The sequence below is a fragment of the Passer montanus genome, unplaced genomic scaffold (assembly GCF_014805655.1).
Source record: "Passer montanus isolate IOZ18808 unplaced genomic scaffold, ASM1480565v1 scaffold55, whole genome shotgun sequence".
In the NCBI taxonomy this organism is placed as follows: domain Eukaryota; kingdom Metazoa; phylum Chordata; class Aves; order Passeriformes; family Passeridae; genus Passer; species Passer montanus.
This window is the reverse complement of record NW_024370485.1, coordinates 952,522-969,940: the sequence shown is the minus strand read 5'-3', so window position 1 is coordinate 969,940 and position 17,419 is coordinate 952,522. Positions and strand designations below refer to the sequence as shown.

The window sequence follows — 17,419 nt, the reverse complement described above, 5'->3', positions numbered from 1 at the left end:
ATGCAGACACAGCCAAGACCAGCACACTTTTACACAAGGCTTCTGTATTCAGCTTTTTTGCCAAAAGGAAACACTTTATCCTTTTGAATCCACACTGGCAGGTAGACAGGTATTTTTTGGCTAGTAAATGCTAGCAAGCACTTCCTTTCTTCTTATAGGTAGAGCAACCAGAAAAATACTTCTGCAGGAATTGCTCCTTCATACCACAGAGCAGAAAGGTTCGAGGCACTGAACTCCAGCTCCTGGCAGCCACACAGACTTCAGCCAGGCTGGCACGAGAACCACTCTGCTTCCCCACAATGATTCTGACAGCAGGAATTTCGAGGTGAGGTAACTTATCAAGAGCCATACTACCAATTCCAAATTTCTGATTAAAAACACCCAAAAGACAGCAGACTACCTTTCCGCAGGGGACCTCATTTCAGCAAAAAACAGTATTTTCATTGAAATTTTCAGAATTGTGATTAATTCTTTTTCAGTGGTGAGGTTTCCAGTCTTTCACTTTCATCCTTTAACAAAGTATAATACAGCTCATTGCACCTTTTTATTCTTACTTGTCTATGTAAATCCTACTTGGACTGAAAGTCAACCAGCATTGAATGAAGGGCATTCTTCTTGCATAGATACTCTCAATACTCTTAAAAGAGGGCACTTATTCTTGTTCAAAAGACATTATCTCCAGAATTATTTTACAATTTAATTCTTAAAATTGACTCAATTCAGACTCTAGAAACAGGTGCCATTTTGCAATTCAGTAATGTATTTCCTGCAGCATTCAAGCCTTCTCCTCCTTCTAGACATTCTTGGTGTTAAAACTGCCATGAAATTTTTCAATACTTCAAATAGAAAATTGTTCTTCCAAACAATCCTACTGCCAACTTAACAACTGACAGAGCACAATTTAATTTGGATTTTAGGGTCTAGGAATACTGACCAAAACTATGCAAAAAGACCATACACATGTTAGAACATACACATTTTAGGCTTTATGGTGTGGGAATATCAGTGGAAAAATAAACAAAGCACATTTTTGAGCAGGCATAGCACTTCTTAAGCAGTGCCCCTTCTGTCTACATAAGAACATGGTGTGAATTCACACACTCTCACAAAGAATAGGATCACAAAACTTCACGTATTTCTATAGTAAGCCCATTTTCTTGAGGCAGCTTGAGGGACTCAGCTTGAAAAAGCAAGATGATATCTTCCTCCTATCTAGCCAGTATCTGCATTCCAAATTTTCAAGATTCAAAATACTGGATTCAAGAAGACAGATTGTACACTCACTTGTAATACCTCTTCCAGCAGTTCAGAGACTTCACCACCAGGTATTTGGGGCAACATCAGATCCTGTGCCACAAACATACTTGCAAGTAAAAGAAAACCATGCCAAAAATGTTATTCTTTATGAATCATTTTAATGAACCGAATATGAAGAGACAAACACAGGTCAAGGAAAATAACACAAAACCAGCCCCACCAGCTGCTGACAGAAGATAAAGATACAAGAATAGTTGAGGACAATTTGAGGGCAAAGAAGAAAGCATAGTGACAGATAATCATTCTTGCCAAGAATATCAACCCAATCACATAATAGTTTAAATTTCATGTCAAGTGTTTAAATAAGGTCTCTGGTTTTTTTCTTAACACAGTGAGTACACAGAACAATAGGGAATAGGCTATCCCTGAATTCGTGGCAACAGGTCCTATAGAGCATATTCCAGATTTCTCCAAATACTGGAGATAAAGGTGGCTAAAAAGAGAAGCAGAGAAAGGGAGGACCTTTTGTTTACCCAGCCAGGTCTCAGAAATGGAATGTGTTTTCTAGACCCCAGAATCTTTGGCGTAGGTTCCTCTTCAATGTCTGCGCGAGTGCTTTAATCCCATGACTGTGAAGGTTGCTGCAGTAAGTTTCTCATACACCAGAAACATAAGAGCAGCAGTAAGGACTGTCTGCAGGAGCTTGGCTTCAAGGCCTTTGTAGAGTCCCACTAATCCAAAACGCCTAAGGAGGAGAAAAAAACAACAAACAAGAAAACAAGCATGAATAGCTTTCTGTAAGTAAATCAGTACAAAGAGGAGTCAATATGACAAGTTAATAACCAACTGTAGGAATCTTACACCCATTCTTGACCTTGAGCCAGCTGTGTTTAATAATATTTTAAAGAAAAAAAATCTGCAGAAATTTAAGGTCTTTTGTGCAACAAACCTGCTTCTTTTCAATTTGAGAGGTGAAATGAATTAGTATCCTTATGTATCCTTGATGTCACTTACTGTACAGACATTTAGGAGAACTTGGGTTTATGGGCTTACTCTACAATATATTACAAAAAACAAGTTGACTCAAATGTCAAGTTTAAGGGAGGCAAAAGGAAACAAAATCCAGACCCAGCAACATTTTCAAAATATTAATAATATTCAAGTCTTCTCTATCATGGTAGGATAAATAAAATGGAAAAGCTCACCTCACTCTCTGTTGAAGAAGGTAAAGAACATTTCTAAGACTGCCCAGTGTTCTGTTCTCTGGGTTCAACCTGTGACGTCCAAACTGAAAAAAAGGAAGAGTATTTTGCTGTACTATTTCCCCACTGTGCTTGGCAGAGAACATCATACATGCATGAAATCTGGAGACCCTACCCTAAACCTCTAACTATTTTCCACATTACATAACTACCAGCAGAGGACAGAGGCCAAAGCTCACACTGCAAACATTAAAACTGTACATACTACTGTAACTTGGTTTAGTTTTAGAATGGATTCTAACAAATATTTCCTCTCTTTCAGTTAGTCTGGGAGAAGCAGTTTTCAAGATCTCAATAGCATAATTTGCAGAGTCTTAGTAAGGATATGACACTCAAAGCAAGTTCTTTTTGGCTTTCTCACTTTCACTTCACAAAGATTCAGACCCTCACACATCTGCAAATCATTACTACATTGAAACTGCACAGTTGAACACAAAATTTATCCGCCAAGCAAGAGCACTTATGTGTGAAATGCTGTGGAAGAATTTAGAATTGTTTCATCTACCTACTTGGCCTAAATAATATTTATTTTTTACTCACTACACTTGCTTATCCCCAAGCTGGTTTTCAGTAGGTATGATAGCTGCTGCTGTAGAGTCAAACTAGCAATTTCAGCAACTCCTCTTCTAGCATTGATACTTTTATCTGATACTGGTTGACAGTACTGCCAGCAAGCTGTAACTATGAATTATTAATATACAAGAGTTGGCACATTTGTATTTGTAACAGCACAGCCTAATAGCTTTGAAGAGTGTATCAAGCTTCTGTGCTAAGAAAGGTGAACTTGAGCAACTGCATGTTGGATCAATTTTTTCCCAGAACGTGTTGAGGCAACTGCTATTTCTTATATGTAAGAAATTACCATTGACAGTAGGTAAAGTATGCCACCTGATTCAGGCAGCTCAGAAATTTTAACAGAAAATGGTAGGATGATACAGGTTCCTTTACTATGTGTTTTAATAACTTGGGTGGAAACAGGAGTAACAGAATGCTAGTGGAAATCTCCTGTTGTTAGGTAAATATGCACTCAAAATCCACAATCTTCTCAACAGCAACTACCCATTTGATATTGACAAATTCATGTTAAGAACTATTATCACAGACTCAGACATGCCCCCCAAAAATTGCCAACTAGGTTCCAAATTACAGTGTCAGTCACTGCCCAGATTACTCACAAGCTTCCCCACTACACCACCATTAGGTGCCTCATTCTCCTTTTTTCTCCACCACTGGACAATTTCTGTACTACAAACAAAGGGTCACTAACAGAGAAGAAAATCATTAATTTTTCACTAGGATGTTGTGGGAATCCTTAAAATCAGAGGGTTTTGGGACAGCATATTTAAAATCAATATGCTTTTAAATGTGCTTTTGGAAAAGCATATTTAAAATCAATATGCTTTTGATTTGTGTGATTGGTCAAAAAACTTTTAAAGTAAGTTGCAACATTAAGTTCTTTGTCTGCTGCCAGGGATGTGAGCTGCTGGCATCTTCCCATTGTCATAATCATGTAATGAGACTGATACTGGAAAATAAACATCTCAAGGTGTGTTCCTCAGCAGTCCTGCCTCTGTGATTTGTACACAGATCCCCAACCCACAGTAGGTGTAAACACTTCAGTGTTCATGCAGAAGACTTCCCAAAGGGATTAGCATTCTCTATGAAAGAGAAAAAAATACTTCAGTTTTAAAGAAAACTTTTTTATCAGGGATCACTGAGAACACTAAGGGTATTGCAGTACCTCCAGAGGCAAATTTAATTTATCTTTACTGACACATAGGCTAAAGAACAGTTCACTGCATAATGAGTAACATAATGTCATGTAGTTTTAATGACTAGGAGAAGGACATACCAAATGGCAAAGCTGGAAGCTGCTACCACTGTCAATTACACAGGATAACTGTTCATTATATGCCAGTAAGAAGAAAACTGTGCCAAAGAGTTGAAAGCAAAGGTGTAGAGACTTTATTACAAAAATCCCTAATAAGTTCCAAAAAAGAGTAAGTTTCTAAAGGTTGAAGGTTAAAAAGAAAAAAAAAAAAAAAGTCCTGTACTAGTTTGATGACAGAACTTAATTATGACGTGTAAGTTTATATTAATTATATTGAGCTTATATTCGTTACTGTGCAAACCTGCCAAACTTCTTTTAAAAAACACCTACAACTTTTTTTGTTTTTCATGTAGCATATTAGTTCTGGAAAAATCACTTAGTGTGAGTGACAATAACTTCATCAACTAGAACAATGCCAACTTTAGATTAGAAAACACATCACAAAATAGAGCAAGTCTGAACTAGACAGCACAGATGTCACAGACACACATTTCTGCTGTCCTTGACAGATGAGTTCAGGGCTCCTGGCTACTCTTTTACAGAGCAGAGACAGAAGTCACCCCCAGTGACTGCAGAACTAGAGAGAGGGTCCCCTTGTGCTCCCCATCATCACAGGGAGATGGACTGGCACTATATTCTTTTTTTGTTGTTGTTTTTGTTTTTTTTCTTTTTACACTGTCATTAAGAGTCAGAAGAATTTTGTTCAAAAAGCTAAATGGAGACAGAAGAGACACAAAGCCTCAAGACTGTAATCACTTCTCTAAGAACCATGAAAAGGAAGGAGAGCTGAAACTCTTCTGTGGCTGCAGCCCCACGTAACCTGCACTGCTGTGCAATGCTAAAACAGATCTCTCCAACTTTCCTTCCAGCTCTCCTTCACACCAGGAGGAAACAGGAGCACCACAAATGAAAAACAGACTGATGTTGCAACTTATTCAAACAGAGTTATTTTTGCTTAAATGTTTTTCTGTATCTGCCACTCCAGTAAAGAAGTCTGTTATTAGTTTAGCTACTACTGAGATGTGTCCAGGCTGTTAAAACAGGATAAGGCATTGAAAGAAAGCACTAGTTCAGCTGATCAAAAATTATGAAAACTTCAGAAAAGATGCTGACAAAGTTACAAAGTAAGTATATTCAAGCCCTCTTGCTTTGAAATACAGCATCCTAATGATCTTTTTACAGGTTATAAAAAAATCAAGATATATTTATTACACTCTAATTAGAGTCACAAATTATTACAAAACTTGCTTGAAAATTGCTTTTTCCAGATGAACAATGAACATGAAAATTCCCTTATCAGAGAGGTCTGAAAAGTGATACTCTTAGCATGGATGGCTTGTTTTCAGTAATTCAACTCATTCTCCAAATTTGTCCAAGTTTTAGAACATACACAGTGGCTTTATTGTACAGGCAAGTAAAGGTTCCTCCTTACTTAGGAAAATATATTTCACTTATTAATATTTAACAGTTTAAGAGTTTAAAACACACAAATTAAAGTACAATATGCTTACACATGGCTAGGTCTCCTTCCCTCCTACTCCCCAGTTTAGTCTTGTGTCAACATTACAACAATATTGGTACACTCTGAAGGCAGCAGCATTATCCAGCCTATGTACAAATTGCAAGTCAGAATAAATGCAAGTGTTTCCATTACCACTACAATTGGCCTACGTGGCCAGGCAAGTGGTTAAATGTATTATTTATGAGGGAGCTCAGCTTCCCCTGATGAATCACTTTCTGGACACTGACAAGGTCAGACCACCTTCTGAACAAAACCTATGAATAGAATTTTTTTTTTTTTATTACCAAAAGTCATCTGGAAACAGACTGGTTTTAGAAGATTTAATTTTAACTTCCCACTTCATACATTTTCCATTTATATTCCAAGAAGTAAATGTACATTTTTGTAGTGCCCGAAAGCAGTTCAGTGCATCAGCTTCTGTGGGACACTGTACCAATACCATACACTGGCAATCCTACCAGCTACTTGAAACAAATGTGCACCAGTATACCAAGCTCAGTCAAAACCAAAGAGGAAAGCCATTCTAATCAGTGACCTGCACTGGGAAAAATGCCTCCCAAAACAATGGGTCCATGAACACAAATAAAAACAAGATATGTGAACAAGGCTTGCATGATACAGACCAAGTCAGAGGCAGAGTTGCCATGAAATGAAATGATTACTTACCCGCAGAATTGACTGTACTGTCTGCAGAGGATAAGTGAGGGTGGTGGCAACTGCTTTGGCTATTGCACCAATGACAAAAGCATCCAAGGATGTGAGCTGTTCAATAGATAAAGAACAAATTTACTTCCACATAGTACCAAACCAGCCCATTTGTATTTGGGAATTCTGTACTGGTACCTGCTACCAGATTATCTAAGGATCTTTGGCATAAAGATAACATGAAATCTCAGGGTCTTCTTATAAAGTGTTGGTCATGGTTCAATTAATTGACTTTCCCACATCTTAAGTTTATTTGTAAATTCCTCCTGGTTTTGCATTCCTCAATATAACTAGGCTACTAAAACACAGTTGATATAAAGCCACACAATTAGACCACTTCAAAGCACCAACAGTAGACAAAAGAGAAGGAAGTATCCTTTCAATATACCATCAATCAATAAGCATCTCTGTTTTTGCAACAGTGAAACAAAAAGTCATATGGTGCTTGTAAAAAAGTGACACATCACTGTATTCCTGAGACATAATTGCTACACTCCCAGGCAGAATTTTAGTCTTGATGCCATAGGCTAAAAATCTCATCCCCTTTAGTGAAGAACCCCTGCTGAAGCCCACCCTCAGCTCCACAGCTCACACTGCTCCAGGATGCACCAAATACATTGTTACAGCCTATGCTGATCACAGTGCATCTCAGTCTAACAGTGTGAATTAATCACTGAACATAAGTAGATGCCCAAATCAAAACACACTCAAAATATATTTTAAAATATATTGATTGCAATCAAAAATACACTCACACATGCACACCTTTAAAAAGGTCAACCTGATATATTTAGGACAACCAGGAAACGACCAAATAGGAAGAAAAATGTTTTTCAAAATAAAAATTACCATTCCTAGCTGAAAAAAAAACCCCAAAATTATACCCCCTCTTCACTGATCATGGACAAAGAAATGCCCTAATTTAAGGTGGAACTAAGTAACTCAAAAGAAACAACATACTTATTTATGTAATAAATACATAAATAAGTATGTTGTTAGCCAAAAAGAAAATAACAATGCAGATGGAAGCTAAGCTCATAATTCAAAAAATGTGCATAATGTAACAGAGTAGATCCATTAGGTACAAAAGGGGTGCTACAGCTGTAGTATTAACTAAAGACAGCAAAAAACCCAAGCCTCATTGATGATGCAAAATTTCATGTAAAATAATCTCACTATGTCTTGGGGAAGAACAAGATGGCTTGGTAACATACTGGCATGACCTAACATTCTAAAATCACAAATTAACAGCAAAGCATCCTAAAGATATAGTATGTTAGGACATTATCTGAAATGTAATACAAATGCTTTCCAGTTTGCTGGAACATAAAAGGAACACGAGTTCAGCTGAGATTCTATATTTGATATAGACAAGAAAAAAAAAATAAGGAAAAAGAAGAGCAGTATAAAGCAGGGACAGAAAAGTGATTGTACTTCTATTTAGAAAATCAGGAAGGTATGGCTGCAATGCTATGTTTAATTCTAGTGTCCATCCTTGGAAAATTATACTAAGATATTGAGGTCTTCAAGAATCAAAATGGTTATTATTTACTGCAAAAATGGTTAAAAGCAGACTTCAAAACAGTCAGTATGTAAATACTTATAAAAGATATATTAGAATTGAAATCTCTGTTTTAAATCACAACCTGTGAACATATGCAAGCAAATGTGGATAACAGGTTCAGTTCTATTTTTACAGGTAGAAGAATTTATTAAAGCAATCTCTTCCCTATGTACATGAAAGATTCCCATCACATTTCATGATGCTGAACCCTTTTTAGACACACTAATTCAAAAAACCAGTTGAAAATACAAGAACCAAAACCAAATCCACATTCTGAATGTGTTCAAATGATGCATAACAAAAAACCTGTCTTGTAACAGAGCATGTTCATCAGCTGGCCTCAAAACATACTCACTTGCAGCTGCTTTTTCAAAAGCTTTCGTTTAAAGCCTTCATAGAACATAAACTGTATGGCAGGATTGAAGACCAGCAGCAAGGAGGGGAAAGTGCCATTCCACAGAGCTAAGACTCCTTCATCTCGTACTATTTGATGAAAAGCATCTGAGACAAAAGGTGAGAAAAAAAAATCATTAACATTTTGAGCACAAAACTCTGAATATAAAAGATATGAGAAGTTACTCTTAAAGCCTAATACTCAAAGCGTATAAAAATCAACTGCAGTCCTTTATGTAAGCATTTTTATCTTCCATTTTAACCCAGAAGTTAAGAGTAAGGTAGTGACAACGGAGGTTCTTGTTTGCATCACCATGAACATAAACAAAACTTATCATCTGCACAAGCAGCCCCCTCTTTTTTTTTTTTTTTAACAAGTGTGGCATTCACATTAAGGTCTTCCAAACCTTCTTCAAAATAACAGTAATGCTTATTTGGTTGGCTGGTTTTAAAAGGAGGACAGCCTGAACATGTGATTAAGAGATTAAGGTGAGTGAAGTTTAATTTTCAAACTGTTTGTCCAAACTCAGACTCCCAGCTACCACTTCATGGGGCTCACTACTGCTCCCTTATCTGTATGATAACATATCTGCCCCTGCAAAAGGTATTTTAGTTACAGGAGTGCACACTGCAAACTCTTAATTGCCATCACAAATGTAAAAAACAGCCAAGTGCAGTTTCCTGTAAAACTCAATGACTGCAAAGTGACAGAGTAGCATAGAGATTACAAGGTGAAATCATTTACATGAACAAAAGTCTTTGAAGTCCTTGATACATTTAATTTCATGAACTTCTCTTTGGCTGAAGACAACAACAGGTGCTTACCTATTATGCCTCTGTAATTGGTTGGTACAATGTCTTCATTTCTGAATTTTGCTCCCTGCAGCTTCAGGCGTGTGTTCACTACCCAGAGAGGGGTGGTCAAGAGAACATTCACTACTCCTAATGCAAAACACAGCACAAAGAAAATCAGCATGAAAAAGAAGATTTCAAATGTTTTCTTATTCCCTTTTCTCCCCATGATTCACATGCTACTGAAATTTCTGGTAGGAAGAAGGAATATAACTAACACAGCATATGGGAAAAGTAAATGGTAATTTGTACCCTGATTCCTGTAGCCTTTTTTCCAAAATATACTCACATGGAATTTTATCACAGACATATAGCCACCTGAAGAATTTCCTTTTTACTTCCACCAGCTATTCAGACAGTCATTATACCTACACTGAAACTGTAAGAAACTACCAACTCCTCCCCAACCCCCAAAAGAACCCCAAACCCAGGGGTCTTTTTTACAGGTAAGGGTTTTTTATAATCAGCTTCATTCTATGCATTTGGATGAGCAATAGTCCCTGAAGAATATCACCAGCAAACACAAAGCCCACAATGGTAACTTTTCACAGTGGGTGTGCTAGAAAAGTCACTAATGTTATCATACCTTCAAAGAAGGCACTGCAGCATCCACGTAAGAGGATAGAATTAAAAAGAACATATGGTCCCACTGGACCTGCATTAATCTAGGGACTTCCTGTCACTTTCAGGTGACAACCCAAAACCAAGTCTGAAACTGACACCCAAATGCTTACATTGAAATTTCTTACCATAACTGAAATTATTTCAAAATTGGCATATGTCTTTTCCTCTGAAAAAAACTCAACTATCACCTCTTCCTCACTTGTCTTCAGCATCTTAGTGCTGATGCTTAGATACCTGGTAAGCACCACATCAGACACAAATATCCTAAGCCACAAGAGTACTTTGTGCTCTTGTGCTTTGTGTTAGAGTGCTTTATGCCAGAATTTACAACAGGAATGGTTTATGCATCTCCTTAGGAGGTGGGATGACACAGAGGAGCAATCAGAAAGAAGCAAATCTGCATACAGTGGGAGGGCTGAGCACTCAGTCTGGCCTCCAAAGGACTTAATAAAGAAAATCATTAGATAGAAAATACCAAAATGACATTCTTGACAAAACGGAGATTTTAAAGTATTACCTGCAACAACCCCAAGAACCAAGTCTTTTCCAGTGGTCGAATGCTGACCTTTGACCCAGAGGGCTTTAAGACTATTAAATGTATAAAAATAAACAAAATTGGAGCAGCAAAGGCTGGAGATGACAGGGAACCATCCTCGATATGGTGCCAACCTAATGGAGAGCAAAAAGTCATAGTAAGAATCAGCAAAGTATTTATGTGATCTGGCTGATTTTATGTGTTGGTGGAGGATCTCAGAGATACAATGCTGTATACTACAGGAAGTACTACTTAGATATGTCTTTATCAGCAATGGTAACAAACCATACTTAACTCCTGAGTAAGGAAAAAAGTATCTGGATTCTCACACAAAATTTAAAAATTGAAGATGTGGTGGAGGATCTCAGAGATACAATGCTGTATACTACAGGAAGTACTACTTCGAGATGTCTTTATCAGCAATGGTAAGAAACGACCCTTAACTCCTGAGTAAGGAAAAAAAATATCTGGATTCTCACACAAAATTTAATAATTGAAGACTAGTTACTGAAATTCATATACTGCTCCTAGGAGAATTTGGCAAAGGATGCAACCTGGGGACAGAAGATACACAGGTGGAAAGAATTTCTAACAAATGCCTTACTGTAAAATCTAGGGCAAATCAGTCAGGTAAGTAAGAAAAAGACATTACCTAGTTAAATTTAACTAGATTAATTACAGACAAAAAACTGAATATCATCTAAACCCGTCTTGATTTAGGAATGATTTAATAACATCTGCCTAACAAAGCTCCCCTCTCTGACAGGCCTGATGATCCTGTAAAACAGGGATACTTCAACAGCTGTCCTACATTCCCAACACGTTCTACAACACATCCAAAAAGATAATGATACACACCTTCACTGGAGTTGCACAGAACAGGTAGAGAGCCAATATCATGTTAAAAGCATAAAAAATCACCCCAACAGCAGTCACTATGGAGGCTCTTTAGGATTCATTAAATACTGGGAGTATGTATAATTTAAGGATCTCCAATAAGACTGTAAAAGATGCAAGGCTGGTAAACACCACATCTGACTTTTCTTAAAATGTAAATGCTACTTTTTCATCTCAATCCATTGAGTGCTTCTCCCTCCCACGTAGCTGGGAATACACCTCATTGTTACAACTGCTTCTGAAGTTACAGGCTTAGCTAAGCATACAGTTACAAATTAACTGGTTAGGCAGTTGTTCATAAGCCAAATTAAACCAATTCCTTTATTACCTGTCTCTTCTGTGCTGCTAAAGAAAGAAAGAAACATCCTCTAGGGATTATGTCCTCTAACTGAGTATTAGTTTGGGCTTGGTTGATTTATTAAGAACGATTTCTGATGATTTTCAAATTTGTAGCACAAAACACAAAACTAAAACAAAACCCATGAGTTGATTACTTAAGTTGTCAGTAATAACATCCATGATTCACTGCAATCTTGAGAAAAACTTGGTGTACACTAGTGAACACCTTTCAAATCACTTAGAAAAGGACAGAAGTGCAGGGAAGAAAGCTGTTTGATAAACTTCTGCAGGAAGTCCTTCAGCTCAACCTATTTGCTTTATCTAGACAAGAGAAGCAGTCTCACAGAAGTATGGTAATGAAACAAGACTCTACAAGCTAATGTGAACAAGATGTTTATGATCTCACATCATATTTCAGATTTGTTGTTGTTTGGACTTTTTTTGTTACTTCAGACACTTCTCTAAATTAGTACCATTGCTTTGCTGGGCCTTCCCAATACCTTTGGAAGAAGCAATGTTGCTCTCTTGCCAAAGCTACTGATTTTTCTCTTTCATAGGCAAAGTAGGATGACCACTTTTACAGTCTTTCCACCTTGGTTAACTACATCATTTTTCTTTTTCACTTTTTTCTTTTTTTTAATTGAAGTTTACTTGCCACCCTCATGTGACAGAGGTAATGTGGGAATGTGAACAGGAGAGATCAGCTGGCAGAGAACTCCTCATGCATACACCTGCCCAAGTTCAAAGGTGACACAGCATTATGGGTCAAGTTAAACTTTTGTCAGCTTTAATGTCCTGAAAATGCTAGTCTACTTAGGAGTTCCAGGGATTCTGTTAGGAAAATACTTCTAACAAGGACAGGCAAAAATCTGTTTTTCCCAGCCAGCTCAGCTCAGACTATGACAAACACTAAAGCACAGCACAGCTGAAAGTGAACTGCTTTTAGACAGATGTTGAATCCCACCAGCATAAAGTGTCATGTGTTGTTTTCTTCTACATGCTTAGGAGAAAATAAAAACCTTCCAACTGGGAAAGATGTCTCAGTTCTCTTGAAAGTGGTTCAGTTGCCCAGGAGTTTCATCTTGGTTACTGAGAAATTGACACACCCAAGAATCCAAGCAGACAAAGCTGGTTGATCAGGTATATGAAGGTACATTTGCATTTCTGAGGAGGCACAGCTACCTCACTAATGAAGGCAGTTACATCACTGAACAGATCAATTGCATAAGGTGCTCAAGAAAGTTAATCTTAGTTAGCTAAAGATGAACACATAAGATTATGCAAGTCATATCACACTTGTGTGGAGACATTTCAATTTGGAATAAAAATCTGTCCACACAGATACATGCTAAGTGTTCCACTTTAAAAGCATATTCAAATTAGTTTTAGAGCTTGTCTACAAGAAGACAAACAAAATCAGTATCAACTCACAGGCCTTCTTCTTTTATTATTTCTAAAAGGACAGCCGGTGTTGTCTTTGACTTCCGCTTCTCATCAACTGGAAAGCAAAACAATCAAACTTTTAGATTATTCCAATTTTTAGCATCTTTTTCAAGTCCTTATCCTTGCAATTTTGAATATACCCTACAAGCACATGTTTCTTCTTCCTCATAAAGGATAGGAATACTCTATTTCTCCTTATTTTAATTTGCTAGGTAAGACTACTTCCTTTTTTTATTCTTCCTCAGACTGACAGGTTCTGTTGTGCTCCAGAGTATCTATAATCACAAATTCCTAACAGCTGCAACATGAACTGAAAGTAGGTTCCCCTTAGGTAGAGGGCTAGAATTGGGCCTGCCTAGCTGCTCTCAAAATTATTCCTTAGACAGCAGACTAGCACCAGTAGCAGAGCAATCTCCTAGAGCTCATCTGCAAACAGCTAAGCCTTAGCAAAGCAGTCTCCTCCTGCACTGAAAGCTATTCATTTCTCAACCACATACTTCTGACGACCTGGCTGATAATCTGCCTCCAGTTCTCAACAGAGCTTTTGTCATAGTTCTAAAATGCTGGCTGAGTCTGTGACTCTTGATTAGAGGACAGAGTTTTAGAACAACACAGTTTATGTCCCAGATGCATTTCTGTAAATATTGGATATTCCTAATCCCAATTCTAACCCTGACTTTTCTCTTTAAACCATCCTCTGGAATAATTCTAGACCTGTTTTTCATTATATTGCCCCTGCATTTTGAAGTGTTCTCAGCAGACAAAAACAACAATGCACAAATATAATCCTGTGCAATCTCACATCTTTGTTTTTGTCTTTGGTCTTATATAATCATTTAAAAGCCACAGAGCACACAGCCGTTTCAGCTAATTAAAATGTTGCCCAACTTTCAAAAGGAAGAATTACCTTCAGCTGGAAAAACAGAGTTACTGTGACACAAGTAAGACTCCAGTTCATGTAGAACATCCCCTCTACAACCACCCCTACAAATGCCCAGGCCAAGATGAACAGAAATGCCATTGTACAAAGAAACTAAATTTTGACACTTACCCTGAAGTCTAAGCCTAGCTGTATCCAAAGGAAAAAATACAGTCATTGCAGTCATACTGCCCTGAAAAACAAAATAAACTGGCTGTATAGTGTATCAGTTGCTTATACAGTGCCTGCTAGACTCTTTGTAACCCTTCACTTCTCACCCACAAATCAGTCTGCTGAGTAAGTTTAAAAAGGGGATAAACCCCACACGACACATTTTTTGTCCCATACTTAAAATGAGGGTTATTTTTCTCTTGCATTAGATCAAGCTAAAATAAAAAACATTAAAAGTTTTTTGCCAAAACAGAAAGTGTTTGAAGCCTGAAAGTTTATGGCAAAGTAGTGGCATCAAAAAATAAACACTGAACTTTCTCTACCTCCTATTAGCATCAAAAAGGCCCTGGCTTGGTGTAAACCTGTTTTCCATGCATCAGGTGGCTGCTGCAGCTGTGGCACCTCTTCTATCAGCAGCCGTGCAAACTGTTTAAATGGTGGGAAGGTCTGGGATACAGCAAGTCACTCAATGCTGCATTTAAACTACAGTGCACAGTGTGACTTGAGCTTTTCTACAGCTGTCTTATGCCATACATTTAAAGCTTTGCCTCTGGAAATACTCCAGCTCCTCAGCAGGCTGCTCAGACCCAGCTCAATAACCAGCCACAGAGGATTAACTTTCTGGTGGTGTTTGCACACTAAACAATTCTGGGTTGAAGCCTTAACCAGACCTAAGTTTCTCCAGTTTTTTAACACTAGGTAACATATGTAAGACTTGGCCTCAATTACCTGGTTATTTTAACCCATTTAGTTTGGGCTCTTGCCAAAACAGTTCATTCTGCTCTCCCATGTACTTGTCCTGTATTGTATTATTCTCACCTACCACGTACCCACCTGGACAGCAAGTGGATTAATGAACCCATTTGGCTGACTATTTCTCAAAAGTGTATCTCAGTTAGAAAGTTAGTGACAGCACAAAAGAAGTGCCAGAAAGAGCCATAAGGGTCCTCCAAATGGGAGTTGCATTACTGCAATTTTGAAGACAGCCTCAAAACGCAGTTACACCTACACACAGAACAAGACTGCACAGTCACTACAACTTCCAGCCTTCCCTGTTCCATCCTCCCAAAGTGAGATTTATCCTGGATCCCAGTCTCAATGCAATGCACCATGCAGCAGCAACACACACACACACTTGCACTCAAAATTAGAAAATGGAAACGAGGAAATAATTGGGTAGTGTCACACAGGACACAATGGATGTGTGGCCACACGACACAGAATAGTCTATTTCAGTCGGAAAGGATCTGCAATGATCACCCAGCCCTGATGTCCCCACCCCACGTTAAGTGCATTTCCCAAATGCCTCTTGAACACTGACAGGCATGGGGCACTGACCACCCCTCTCAGCAGCCTGTTCCAGTGCTTGACTGCCAAACTGGCTTAAAACTTACATAGAGCTACAGTTCAAGAGAATATCATGAGATAACTAAACTGACCTAACAAATCATTGCACATAAAAACTAGTTTGTACCCTCTCCCCTTATTTTGCTAAATTGAGGGAAATAGAAAAGCCAAAGTTACTTTTCTCCTGGGTTTACAAATGGAACAACTCAACTACATGATGAGGAGGCTGCCAGAAGCATCATACAGAAGAGACAGAATTTCATGGCTGGAAGAAATGACAAGAGAGATAAGCAGCACCAGTCCTTTCCCCAACAACAAAAGCCCTCAAGAGGGATTCAGATTCCTTGCTAAACTGCATTGAGACCAGCAGGTAAAATTACACTAGTGAGTGCAGAACAGATGCTGCACTCATGCAGATGTATTACCCTGCACTGCTGGAAGGGTGAGGCTCCACTGTCAGCCTTCCCACACCGCCCCGTCAGCCCTGGATCTCGGCAGTTTGCCAGGTCACATTAGCACTGAATAATCACAGGGACAGGTACAGACTGGTTCGTGTAATCCCAGGCTCTTGGTCAACTGTATTTGCACCCCTGCCTCCTCCAATCTGGCAGCACAATTTTCTGGGCACCTACACAATGATGCAGACACAGAAATGAATCTGGCTGAAAAACTACTTTTTCCACTGGGCTTCTTCTTCAGTCACAGCAGTTCACTGACCAGTCACAGCACCCGATAAATAACTGTGCAGTAGCCAAGAGGTGGCCAGAACAAATGGCCTGAGGTGACTGCTTCCAAAAGATGTGTGCAGGACCACAGCCTGAAGCTTTATAAATAATAGTAATTACAAAAAAATGTGAAACATATAAAAAAGTTTAACTGCTATTTTTCAGCCAATGAAGCAGCCTGACTGCTCTTTAATACTCCCATAAAATTCTCACCCCTACAGCTTTTGCAACAGGAAGATTATGTTGTAGCTACATGCAGAGTTAAAGAATACTTACGTAATTCAATTAAAGTTCACAGGAAATCAAGCACTGTTTTGTGCTGGGTTTTTTTTTCACTGTTCACAAAACTATTCCTTCATCCCAAATTTGACTAGGTTGCCTAGAAGGTATATCAGCTTTCAGCACATAGGAATACAAATAAAAGTTATCATGTTGTGGTCTGACATGTGCTTCTGGTGCCTTAGCTCAACACAGTTCTGAGTCTATGGCTGGATTTATAAGCTTGGTTCACATCACAAACTTTCCTCAGGGGCACAGCCTGACTACAGCAATCTGTATTTGAAGGGACAAGCTAACAGCAAGGTCTAGAAAGTATCACTGACTTCTGTAGAAGGCAGCAAAAGGAAAATGGGTAGTATTTCAATAATGGGATCATTTGAGAAAGCTCCACTTTTTGAAAGTGGAAACAAAAGCCCCACTGCCTTTGATGTTTAAGTAAGCAGACTTAAAACAATTTAAAGAGCAGACAAAAATCTTGTGTTTATTTATAATAAAACCAAAACTTCCCTTAAAGCCCTGTTTTTCCTTTTAGAATTAGCCTTTGTAACAGAATCACTGAATTGTCAGGGTTGGAAGGAGCCCCTGGAGATGACCCAGTCTAACACCCCCCCACCAAAGCAGTGTCACCCACAGCAGGTGACATAGGAATGCATCCAGGTGGGGTTTGAATGTCCCCAGACAGGGAGACTCCATGGCCTCCCTGGGCAGCCTGTTCCAGTGTTTATCGTTCAATGACATTTAGCAACTTTCATCC

The 17,419-nt window shown here is 38.4% G+C and overlaps 1 protein-coding gene across 1 annotated transcript; it reads right to left on the bottom strand.

Annotated features, from left to right (window-relative positions):
* Positions 1-1,395: 1,395 nt before the first annotated feature.
* Positions 1,396-15,571, bottom strand: SLC25A17 (solute carrier family 25 member 17). Its single transcript, XM_039725519.1, has 8 exons — positions 14,276-15,571; positions 13,213-13,279; positions 10,528-10,679; positions 9,360-9,476; positions 8,497-8,642; positions 6,539-6,634; positions 2,463-2,545; positions 1,396-2,002 (listed from the first exon to the last, which is right to left on the bottom strand). Exons 1-8 carry the CDS (start codon positions 14,328-14,330, stop codon positions 1,855-1,857), a joined length of 864 nt encoding a protein of 287 aa, XP_039581453.1. The 5' UTR covers positions 14,331-15,571; the 3' UTR covers positions 1,396-1,854.
* Between the last annotated feature and the right edge of the window lie 1,848 nt (positions 15,572-17,419).

Excerpts from the sequence above, each read along its gene's own strand:
- SLC25A17 (XM_039725519.1), bottom strand. The coding sequence starts at position 14,330 with ATGACTGCAATGACTGTATTTTTTCCTTTGGATACAGCTAGGCTTAGA. Across the intron at positions 9,477-10,527 it reads GGTTCTTGGGGTTGTTGCAG|GAGTAGTGAATGTTCTCTTG; the intron begins GTAATACTTTAA and ends GTTTTGCATTAG. Across the intron at positions 2,003-2,462 it reads CTTCTTCAACAGAGAGTGAG|GCGTTTTGGATTAGTGGGAC; the intron begins GTGAGCTTTTCC and ends TCTCCTCCTTAG.